The following is a 12,268-nucleotide window of genomic DNA, read 5'->3' as shown; positions in this document are numbered from 1 at the left end:
ACCTAAGTTGAGTCAAACAATGTTCTCCCTCTGTGAATACAACACACAGTGTGCTGTTGTGTGCGACCTGGGGCTTTTTCATCCCCATAGTTCATAGATCCTTGCAAGATAAGAAACTAGTGTGATTTTTTTTCAAAGTAAACACAGCTAAAGCCCTTTAACCTTCGTCAACAGACCTCCTAAAGTTTCCTATTTTTTGGGCCAACATTATACATTTCAGAAAGCTTAGATTTAATTAAAGAGTGTTGTATAAGGTCGCTAAATTAGGTTAGGAGAAAGAGCCCATGTGTTTGAATGAGCCATGCCAGTCTTTGATAAAGCGTCCATGTTTATATTTGTAAAGCGGGGGCCACTGTGATATTGTCTGGTATGTGGGGAGTTATATGAGGCTTGTGTTTAACTCAATCTGCAAGATAAACAGCCTGGAGCAGGAGAACTCAGAGGATCTCAGAGGTTTTTTTTCCCCCGCTGTATTCCCAAACTCTCCTCATTTTGTCTCTTTACTTTGTCATTTTGCTCATTTTTAACTCTTGGTATTCTCTCTGCTGTATTCCAGCTTTGCACATGCAGCTGACAAGCATTAGGGAACTGAGTGGGCATATTGTAGAGGTGACTGCGGTGGTTCGTGGTCCAGCTGGGGGTCACTGTGTTGGGGGGGGACAGGGTCAGTCAAAGAGATCACAGGTCAGGACCGATGGGTGCCGTCGGCACCGACCTGAGGGAACGTGTGCTCATTATGCTGCTGAGGCCATCGGAAAAAGGATGCTGACTTCCTCTGTCACTCAGTTGCTACTGTTAAGGTAACAATGTCCTCATTTTCTTTTCCAGGGGGAAGATACATGGATTCGTGCCACAAACTGACAAACTCACAGAGGAGATTTTTGATTTTTTTTTTTCATCAAATGGTGCAAATAAAAAAGGGCATATCTACAAGTTGTGGGAAGGTAGCCACCCTGGCCTACTTACAGTGTCAGAAAACCACAGAATTTTGAATCAACAACCTCTCTGTCTCTTCTTCTTCTGTCTCTTCTTCTTCTTCCGCTTATGACCCTAAAATGTTGAACCATAGAAAGCTAAGAAAGTAGGGGACAAAAAGAGACAGGTTGACTTCTGTGGATTGTGTAAACAGCCAAATGTATAGGACAGACACAATTTGCTTTTTGAAAACGTTCTAGAGATAGGTTGAAGGTGTGTTGGAACAAAGAAGGAAAAACCCTGCACATTTAGATTATTCTGGGAATAAACAGTAGGTTGAATCTGAGAGTTTCACACAAAACCCAAAGGTTCCACGTTATTTCAGCCTTATTTTTATGTGGATTCAGCAGTTCAAGGCCATGAAACAATATTCTTTTAATGGCTTTAGTCAGCAATGAGTGAGGGTTACGGAGTCAGAGGAAATGTTTCTTTTGAATAAATTGATCATTTAATTACAGACAATCAGCATATGGACCAGAGAAGATCTTACTCAGCATTTTATCAGCAGTCGATACCTTTTCCCTCCTCCTCCTCGGCAAGGGACATGGATTCTTTCTTCAACCTGTTTCTATACCTACACAATTTATCTGACCTACAGTGTTGTGATGACAAATCATATATATCTATGTATATGTATATTTTATGTACCTGACCAGTATTAGTTATTATCTCCTTCGCTTACATGTGGGAAAAAAGGAACTTGATCCTCTCCACTTAGAAGGCCAAACCCATACACGACAAAATATGAAATACGTATACACATTTAATGACTGTGATAAGAGATGAATTGGAAAGCTGTATGAACAGTTATGCTAATAAAGTTTGTTTAAACCTTCTCTAAAGTACATGTGAGTAATGTTACACATTTATTTACATTCATAAGGTTCTGCCTTTTTAGTTCACGCAAGGAATTCAGGTGTTCCACTTGTTGCATTTACCATCTTCATCTGTTTGTTGTACACTACAACAAAATTTAGGCTCATCGACATACCTTCTAATTTTTTAATGGATCTGCATTCAATATATACAGGTCCTATGTAAATATTACTGTATTTTAGTTTGGGTTTTTTTTAAACTCACTATAAACACAGGAGTTCACTCCCCCCCAAAAAACAATAAACTGGGGGAAACATATTTGGTTTTCTTCATGACATTGTCGTCAGAAGCTACAGCCTTCAGTTGTGATTTGGCTGTTTGTTGAAAAAATAGTGGTGTCATTTCCAAAATATTTGTTTTTAAAGAAAGCTTAGGATGCTCCACAGCATGAATCGAGAAGTTTTAGCTCATTGTTGCAGTTGAAACTTCTGCACAAGTATGACTTTCACCACAGTGTAGATTTACACGATCAGCTGTATATGCATACATGTGTTATTGGCCACCAAAGATACAAAGGCATCTAGCAGCATGACATTTTGATCATATCCTGACCTGTAGCCCTCTGTGTATGATCAGCACAGTCTCGCGGAGTTTGTGAAACTGTCACGAAAATGACTTTCTGTACGTTTTTGTGCGTGGCAGCACGATTTCCTCATATTTTCTATGCTGCAGGGAACAAGGTTTGCCTGCTGTGTGACACAAATTTTGCGTCGAGCTATTGCAAACTGATGTGTGTCAGTGGGATTTATTACCTTAACTACAACCCTTACCCTAAGAGAAATGTTCTAATGAGATTTAATTGTGTGAAATAACTTCCAATCAAAACACGAATCATGTCTCGCAGCACGAAAAGACTGCGTAAATTGTGTCAGCATGTACCAAAACAGAAATGTTTATTTTTGTGACAGTGTTACGTTTACCTGTGAGCTTGTGTTGGCATGATGCATGTATGAAAAATGTAATTTCTATATTTGTTCTTGTGTCAAAAGGCCTCAGAGGGTAAAGAGTCAGACAAAGGTGATTTATTGCCATCATGTCACAAACTGAACAATAAACCTACAAATCAAGAAGGGTGTGTCACAAGTATGTCGCCAGGTTTGGTCCTAGTTTACATGTTTTAATTGTTGTGCCTTTTTTTCTGTAGGCAGAAGTGCCTACATGTGGAGATGTAGCCTGAAAATGTGATTAATGTGTGCTTGTGTGCCTGTTTAGTGTGTGTGTGGAGTCATCAAAGACTATAAATCATAGCACACTTAAAACCAGAGAACCAGATTCCTTCACACTGATAACAAGCGGTCATCCCATTACTTTCAAACATCAAAGGTGGGCAGAAGCCTGTTCCCTGTTTCTCTATCTCCAGCCTTGGAATGTATATCCCTGTTTGTTAGGCGTGAGAAATCTGTGTGTGCGCCTGTGTAAAACCTATATGTGTTTGAGAGTGTGTGTGTGTGTGTGTGTGCGTGTTTTGAACCCTCAGAGGTGACATTCCACTGTGTCAGAGCAACAGCCTCAAGTTTAAGATAACACTGCCACGGTGATCTAAGGGTGGGAATCGATTCCCCCCCGATGGCTGGCGAGGGCTTCAGGTCAGAGCTGATGGCTTTACCTTCCGCACGCAACCCATGATGTGAAAACACAGAAATGTTCGTGTAATCAACGGGAGAGATGTGTAAATCCTTAAAGTTAGCCCTCATCACAGCATGATGTCTGTATATTTCACTTTTAAGTCAGTCTATTTCACTATGTGCTTAGGAAATTGAAGAGATAGAACTATCAACAAAAAATAAATATGTGAATATTTTTTTCTCCAAAAAATATATCTTTAATCTTTGATCCCTTTTAGTGTTTACAGATTTACCCTTTTCTTTGCTGCTCGATCTTATACCCTCTGATTTCACGTCATTCTTTTCTTTTTGCCATTTTAACACCTGCAGGAGACTCACGCTGACCTGCAGCTCAGAGGACATATGGGAATTTCATGCTGCCTCCCACAGCACCAAATTCACCTTGTTCAAAAAGACCACTGGCTAATTATGGCTTTCCCAGATCCCCAAGCTCAAGAAATCAAAACAGAATAACCCAGTGCTGTGAGACGTTTTCTTTTGCTCCCTCCACTGTGGCTTCATTATACGGGAAATCTCAAGCAACTATTTGAAAACCAGATTTCTTTCAGGTTCTGTGTACTGACGCCACAAGAACTGTGTTTGTTTAAAACATTTAGACATCCAGTAATCCCCGGGGATACAAATATTATAGTAAAAATGCACACATGACTTCAGACTAAGAATTTGGATAAAGATGAGACAATTACTGAGAATAAAGGATTTTTCATAGTATTTTATTCAAGATACAACCACAGATATATACAACAATCCAAATGTTCAGACTCTGAATCTCAGAGTTCTGTAACATCGTAAAAAATAAATATATTTTACATGGGTGGGGGAAGTAATTTTAAGCTCATGTAGAAAAATAAATACAAAATACTTCATTTTCAGTGAAACCATCACAGGGATTGTGGACTGAAATATCATCTTTTGCTCCAGATTAAAAAAAAGAGCAGTTTATGTTTGGTTTCGTAGTCACAGTGGTCTTTGTTTCTTCATGTTGGAATTGTCTAAAAGTGTTTCCTTGCACTCTATAAGTCCAAGCAAGAGGAAGAGAATGTAAACAGGCTGCTTTCCTCTGAGGCCTAAGCAAACCTGCAGACTCATGTAGTATGTCCAGCCTGACCCCTCTGGTTTGGAGGGTAATGCAGACTCAGTGGTTCTCCAGTCAGGGATGTGTCTGCAGAAGAAATAAACATGTGGAAGAAAGAAGACAAACAATTGAAGCCAACTGTGTGTAAAGCATCAATGTATCAACTAGTAAACACACTTGGATATATATGCGTAAAATGCGCATGAGTTCTTTTGGCACAGATTGTGTTCCAGTAATAAGAGTGAAATGAAACATACCATGGAGTCTCATCAGCTCTGTCAGTGGGTGGTTGTGGATAAGGACCACGAGCCCCCCATCCTCCAGACCGAGAAGGCGTAGCTCAGCCGCTCGTGCGCCACGTAGCTGCAGCTGGAGCCTCGCGCATCCATCTCGTCGCTCTGCAGGACCTGGCACAGAAAGTCGATGTAGCGGGCTGCCAGCTTCAGAGTCTGGATCTTGCTGAGTTTGTCAGACGGGAGGGTTGGGATGATCTTACGTAACGACGTAAAAGCTTCGTTTAGGGACTGCGTCCTCTGCCGCTCTCGGATGTTGGCCATGACGCGCTGCGTCTGGAGGTCGTCGAAGGAGAGCTCCGGGCTGTCGCTGCCCTCACTGCCGCCACTGCTGCTCCCTACAGAGTCACAACTCTTTCTGCACTTCTTCTTCATCGGACTGGGACTTTCCACGTCCCCCTCCTCATCCTCGTCCATGTTCCTCCGCGTTGAGCGTCTCTTTCTTGCGCCTCTCCGGGGCAGCTGTCGGTCTGTCTCCTCCTCACTGTTACCAGCGCTGTCCATAGTGGATGAGTCCTCTTCCCGCATCGTTCTCCTCAAAGTATCTCCGTGGCCTGTCACCCCTGACCCAAATCCTCTGAAGTGGTTACAACATCAACAAACACGGCAGGTTATACCTTCATTGGCCAGCTGTGGGGTGTGATGCTATCACGGCCACATCTGGAGAAGGAGAGGTTTCTGTATGACGGAGACGACCTGGGCTCTTTTAACGGGCTCGTGCAGGAGGATTTGGGGGAGAGCTGTGATTGGGTGAGGAGGGGTGTAACATAATACTATAGAGAAGAAGGAGACCCACAACATTAGAAATACACACAGGGTCTACTCAGAATGGGCGTCGTTTTTTTTTTTTTTTTTTTTTTTTTTAAAGGTGCAGCTTTTCACAACATGTTGAACAAATCAATAATAAAATAAAGTACAAAAACATCCACATACATTAAAGTGATGCAGAATGGGGCGTCCTACGGACTATACCTGTTAGTCAAACTTTGTTTTCTTCAAAGAAAATTATAAACATAGGCTTTTTTTTTTTTTAAATGTGCATTTTTGTAGGCAATATATATATATATATATATATAACATGCACTAACCAAGTAACCAACACCTACCCAGTATCACATTTATATCATATAACCTGACATCAGCTTCTGTTTTCCAACATTGTGTCAAATGTGGTAAATTTGACACATTCCTGCAGAGAATAACAAATATGATCAATTCTGGGGCTCAATCTTCTTAGAGGCTCCAGGTGAAGTCACAACTTTCCTAGAAGAAAAGCATTGTGGTGATGAGCTGTTCATTCTATAAATATGTTTCATTCCCATTTAAAAAAAAATAAAAAATAAATCTAAGATATTCTACTAAAATATGTATGGCTATCAGCCAAGATAAAGCACAAGCTTATAGGCCAGACATGGGCAACTGGTGGCCCGGGGGCCACATGCAGCTCTCAGTCTGTTTTTGTGCGGCCCCCCAAGACAAATCCACCAAAAAGTGTAATTTAAGAAATTGGAAGTAATATGAAACCCAACATAATACACAAAATAACTCCAAAAACACACCAAACAACAGCCAAATGCACAGAATATCAACAAAAATACACAAAGTAACAAAACACAAAAAAGATTCCAAAAATACACACAACAGGACAGATACACAAAATGATGACCTAAACATGCACAAAACAACAACACGTACAAAATGCAAAGAAACAAACACGCTAATTACAAAAGTACCCAAAACGACAAAAATACTGGAAAAAAATCCAAAAAGCCACAGGTTGAAAATGAACAAAATGCAAACATAACACACAATAAAAACACATATAATTACTCATAAAAGAGACAAAATGCCAGCAGAAATTCCCAAAATGACTCCACAGACACTCAAATTGACTAAAAACCTTTATTTCCTGTGTTAATGCTCAGATTGGTCGGTTTTTTTTCCTTCTTCTTAATACAAGCATGAATGTTGATAATGTTGCCCTTGGAACAGACAATCACATTTTTGTGGCCACGCTGTGACAACAGTTGCTTATCCTAGAGGCCCTTGTTGTGAATGTCTCTGATCATTTGTGTTCTGTGTGTTCATAATTATTTAAGAATGATGATGGTCCTATTGTTGCACTGCACTGATAAGATATCTACATGTTCTTTCATGTTATTATGTGCAGACTGATTCCTCCAAACAGGCCATGGATCATGCAGGTCCTCAGGCCGGAGATGGGAGCAGTGGTGGCGGTGAAAAACATCAGACCTGCTGAAACACAGGAGGACGTCCCTGCAGGGGGTCCCTGCTGGTGTAAGCATACCTAGGTGTTTATTTTCCCGTCAGCGGCCCAGCACTGAGGTATGCACTTAAACGGGTCCGACTCCCGCAGGGATGCCGGCCCCGCGGCTCAGGTTTAAAGGCGGGCAGGTCCCAGGGAGCTCTCTGGGCGGGTCCGTCCTCACAGCGGGTTCGATGAAGGCGGTGTACTGCAAATACTGGAGGTGATAAAGATGCAGCGAGGAGAGAGAGAGAGAGGAACCTCTCAGCCTGTATATGAAGCAGAAATACTGCACTCTGCTGAAAGTAGATGTGGTGACTTTTGATCTGGTCTGTGGTTTAAAATAAACTGAGGGTGAAAACTGCATTTTAGATTATGGAGAATGAAACACAAGTAAAAGATTCTCTCTATGCACTTTGTCAAACTTGAGGCCCGGGGGCCAAATCTGGCCCTTTAGACCATCCAATTTGGTCCGCAGAAGGAAGTGAAAAAAACATAAATTATGGTCTACATTACAGTACTCTCAGTCCTTCTAAATATAAAAAAAAAATTAAATAAAATGCCACAATATTTGGAGAATTGCAATTTTCCCATGCTTTTATCACATGACTGGTCATTATAAATCTCAAAATGTTAAAAGAACTAAATCTTCCTGAATTTTTTTCACATATTTTCTCCAAATTAAATCAAAATTGGTCACAAAATCAAGGATATTTAAAAGAGAAAATCCTGTCACTTATTGCCTGATTATTTAAATGTCATGTAAAGTCGAAATTCGGGCACATTTTGTTTACTCGCCTAAAATCTGCAGCCCACATACTTCGGATTTGGCCCCAAAATAAGTTTGACTCCCCTGACTTAAACACTGCAAACTGACAGTGACCATCAACCAAAACTAGGGCTATTTGTAATATTAAAATGTTTTCATTACTGAATCCATTTAAAACAACCTATCCTCTGCAGAATGCCATAGTGAATGAGGTGTCAAATTTAGCAGTAGACAATTGATTTTCACAAGTATAAATGAAATCCCAAATTTCAATAAAAAAAAAAAAAGGCAATAATCAGCCTCACAGAAAGTTTTTGCAATTTTCTCTCCAATCAAAAAACCTTGGGACTGTAGGTTTGGCAAAAATGTGGCAGTCAAGGATTAAGCCACCAATGAGACAATATGACTCTCTGTTTCTTTCTTCTCATGGTTGTATATATAGGCTATAGCTCACTAACTTTCATTCACTGAGTTCAAACTATTTTTTACCCATAATAATATTGTAAAAAACACGAATTGGAAACTAAAGAAAAAATAAAACTAAAACTCTTTACAATGATAAATCTTTAGAATCTGAATTAGATCACATTAGGTTTTTTTTTTTTTTTGTTGAAATAATGGAATAAGACTGAGAAATAGTAAATACTCATTTTTAGTGGCCACAGATCGGTGAACGTCGACAATGCAATTGTTTTTACAGAAAATGCAATACAATAATAAATACATATAGCAATTTGTTTTAAAAAGAACTTTAAAAATAAATGTATGTATTTGGTATATTTTGATTGATGGAATTATGATTTTCTCCTTTAAAAAAAAAAATAAATATATATAGTCTTTATAATAATATGACAGCTTCCAGAACCTTTTGCCCTAACAAAAGCTCAGGTTCCCTGCAGCCATCCGACCATTACCTCTGACTTAATTTACACCTTTGTGCCAAAGATAATATTAAAATAAAAGCTGAAAGACTTTCTAATGCGTATACATTATTTGCATTTAAATAAAATTTGTTTGATGATTACTCTCAGGGACAGATTCATGCATGCTTCCCCACTACATGGAGGTAGTTGCTCCACCTGTTGGGTGTCTGCATTAGTCAGACAGGTGAGGTAAAAGGCTGCTCTCCAGGGTGCTGAAAAAAAACATCGCTTTTCATATCATAATTTGAATTTAAAATCAAATTATAAGAATAAATATTGAATCAAACACTAATTTAGATTACACGGGTAATAATTCCATCCATAACAATGACTTAAACTGCAAAACAATGCGTTAAAACATTTTTAATTGTATAGGCTGATCATTTTTGGTGAAGTTTCTGATACAGTTCACTGTGTTTTAGAACAGAGAGCACACAGATCACGTTCAGCATCTACAGGACATAACAATATGGGAAGAAAACGTAAATTCTCAGGATTCTTAGGAGTTACAATTCTCTGTTCATGCTGTTTTGCAGTTGGCCTAAATAGACCTACAAGATGTCAACGTGAAAGATTACATTTTTGTCTGTTTTTACGCACGCACAAACTTTGATGGGATCCAAACGACAAGGCTTTCCACAGTCAAAGTTTAGGTGTGTGTTTCGTAAAGTTGATAAACGTCCATGTAGACGAAAGGTCAAACTCATTTTAGTTCAAGGGCCAAATACAATTTCAAGTGAGCCACAAATTTCAGGCTGAAAAATTAGCAATTTCAAGATTAATCTGCCCTATAAATATATGTAAAGGACGTTACAGACAATATTCAATCTTTACATTTCCTTGAGTTTGTGACCAATTTGTATTCAATTTGGGCCAAATTTGTGGAATCATTTTAATAAAATTGCAGGATTTTGTAAGAGATTAAGATTTCTTTATCAACAATTTGCGATTAAAAATGACTGTCACTTTGTGATAAAAGTGTGGGAAAATGCTCTCTGCAAATATTGTTAATATTCACAGAATTTAAATATTTGGTATTCAGTATTTGGTAATGAATTCATTGTGATTTTTACACAATTTTTCATGTTTTCTGTAATTCCAACTTTTTCCTGTGAGCTGCATTTGATGCTCTAAGGAGAAGTCTGCAACCTTTACTCTAAGGAGCCATTTTGCCTCATCTCACCGGGATTAAAAACATTCTCAATGAAGACAATACAGCGTATAAAATTACATACAGTAAAAATTATATCGAATAATGTTGTGTAGTTTTTTTTTTAGTTAATGTATTTGAAAGGCTACCAAAAATAACTTGGTAATTGCTAATTTATTGCCACATTTCAAGCATGTATATTAGGCCAGCACATTGGTAGTTAATGAATCTGTCCCCCACACATATAAAATATTTATTTTCTTCCAAAATAGTCTTTTAGTTGCTTTAATTTTCTTACCAGGAATTTAAAAGTTAAGGTTAACGGTAGATGCAAGGAAAGCTGATGGTCTAGAAGTTGCAGGAGGTGAAGTAGGAAGTTACTGCACAATGTGAATTATTATTAGGTTAACACATTTTTTTTTATTGTGATTTTATTTGGTGTCAATGTCATTAATCATCAATACCCTCTGTGAGAAAATTATTTATTTCAGTTTTTCTGAAAGCTATAGGGAGCCACTGCAAAAGAGTCAAAGGGCCACATAAGGCTCCAGAGCCGCAGGTTGCAGACCCAATGCTAAAGTGCCGGATTTGGCCTTGAGTTTGATATATGTCATGTTCTAGGTCCAGGTCCAGTGGATCAGAAGCACCCACCCCCCATATGGAGTTTAAATGATGGTATGGCATCAAATATGAAATGTGTGGGTATGTCCACTCCTCATGTGTTCTCCAGCAGGTCCGTCATGAAGGAGATGTAGACGATGGCCAGGCGCAGGGTCTCGATGCGGGACAGTCTCTTCTCGTAAGCGAACGTGGGCACTTTCCTCCTCAGCTTGTCGAACGCTTCGTTGAGGCTAAACATCCGCTTTCTTTCCCGCACATTGGCCGCCTGTCGCTGGACTACGTTGATGAACCTCCTCCGTTTAGATCTGGCGCAGGGCCGCTCGGTGCGGTGCTCAGAGCGCACGCCGTCCTGCAGGCCGCGGCCCCAGGGCCCCTGGTTCAGGTTCAGGCCTGCCTGGTTCTTGCTATGTGCACAGGTGAGTGAATCATCCACCTGCTGCTGAGGCGGTAACTCCATCATATCCATGTCAGTGACGAAGCTCACCAACGTAGAGTCCACTAAGCTGCCTTGCACTTCCATATTCAGGCCCTGGGTATAGGACTATTGATGCTCCCTTTGGTCAGAAGTGACTCCTGCAAAGCTCAGTGAGTGGTTATAAGTTCTCACCCCACTCAGACATCAAAGCATCAGAGCATTCAAACAAATGAGTCCAACTTTCTCCAAATCCGGTCAGTGCACAACAGGGTGAGATCCTCTTTGGCTCACGTCCCACAGCCTGTCCTGCTGCTTTAATAAGTGGCTTAGACCACCACACAGTGCCACTGCTTTCAAGGCCTCCTTACCTCAATATTGGGGTCCTTTTCTGCCTTCAGTCCACAGTGAGAGGCTTTAAATGGTTGAGATGAAGCCAGAGGGCCCATGTCATTTGATGTGCTGTTCTCCTGGAGGCCCTCAGAGCTTCTGAAGGACCCTCTTGACAGAGGGTCGTATATACACTCATGTTTGCACTCCTCTCTGTAATAATGACACATTTTTATCACTTAAACCAGCCAGGAGAAGACCAAACAGAACATTCCCTAACAGTCCCCACACACCAAAAGCTTTTCTGTTGCAAATTAAAGCAAATAACTGACCGTTTCCATGGCAAGTCAGTGTCTACACTGCAGGGACCACTGAATGGGACACTTAATAGAGTGTGGGGTTTAATTCTGTAGAGTACCAGATTTATATCATTACTAAATATGTTTTAGGGTTTTTTTTTTACATTTTGTTGTTAAAGACGTGAGAAAATGCATTTTGAGAGACGCAAAGTGCTTTGCATGTTTTATTGTTGCTACACAATGTTTCAAAGAAGTATACAGATTAGGTTTTTTTTGGACAATGAGAGGAAACTTCTCTACCTGTAGAAACCAATATATGCTCGGTGAGATTCTGCTAAACGATTGACTGACCACAGATGTTTCACGAGGCAGTATTGCTAACCACTGCTCCACTGAACGGCCTAGCAAAACTTTCCACGCTACCCTCGACATCTTGTGACGTTTACGTAAATATCGTGATATATCTTCTTGTCGCACCATATTGTCCCAGCTTTAATAATAATAATCATGATAATCAGATTGCATTTGATTTTATATAGCGCTTTTTCACAGACACTCAAAGTGCTTTACACTGATGCACAGCTGCACGAATATGGCAAAAATGATAGTCACGATTCTTTTGATCAGTATTGTAATTATTTATCATAATAGGAG

At 39.8% G+C, this 12,268-nt stretch overlaps 2 protein-coding genes across 3 annotated transcripts; both read right to left on the bottom strand.

Moving 5' to 3' along the window:
• Positions 1-4,298: 4,298 nt before the first annotated feature.
• twist1a (twist family bHLH transcription factor 1a) lies at positions 4,299-5,588 on the bottom strand. 2 transcript variants are annotated; one of them, XM_028461344.1, is made up of 2 exons: positions 4,809-5,588; positions 4,299-4,655 (listed from the first exon to the last, which is right to left on the bottom strand). In XM_028461344.1, exon 1 carries the CDS (start codon positions 5,370-5,372, stop codon positions 4,830-4,832), a length of 543 nt encoding a protein of 180 aa, XP_028317145.1. In that variant the 5' UTR covers positions 5,373-5,588; the 3' UTR covers positions 4,299-4,655; positions 4,809-4,829. The 2 variants fall into 2 exon arrangements, with proteins under 2 accessions (XP_028317145.1, XP_028317146.1); XM_028461345.1 differs by having other exon boundaries at positions 4,299-4,638.
• A 4,993-nt stretch (positions 5,589-10,581) lies between these two features.
• Positions 10,582-11,535, bottom strand: LOC114472547 (fer3-like protein). The gene has a single exon (XM_028461871.1). It carries the CDS (start codon positions 11,091-11,093, stop codon positions 10,668-10,670), a length of 426 nt encoding a protein of 141 aa, XP_028317672.1. The 5' UTR covers positions 11,094-11,535; the 3' UTR covers positions 10,582-10,667.
• Between the last annotated feature and the right edge of the window lie 733 nt (positions 11,536-12,268).

This window comes from Gouania willdenowi, chromosome 11, assembly GCF_900634775.1.
Source record: "Gouania willdenowi chromosome 11, fGouWil2.1, whole genome shotgun sequence".
NCBI lineage: Eukaryota > Metazoa > Chordata > Actinopteri > Blenniiformes > Gobiesocidae > Gouania > Gouania willdenowi.
This window is presented reverse-complemented; position numbering and strand designations above follow the sequence as displayed.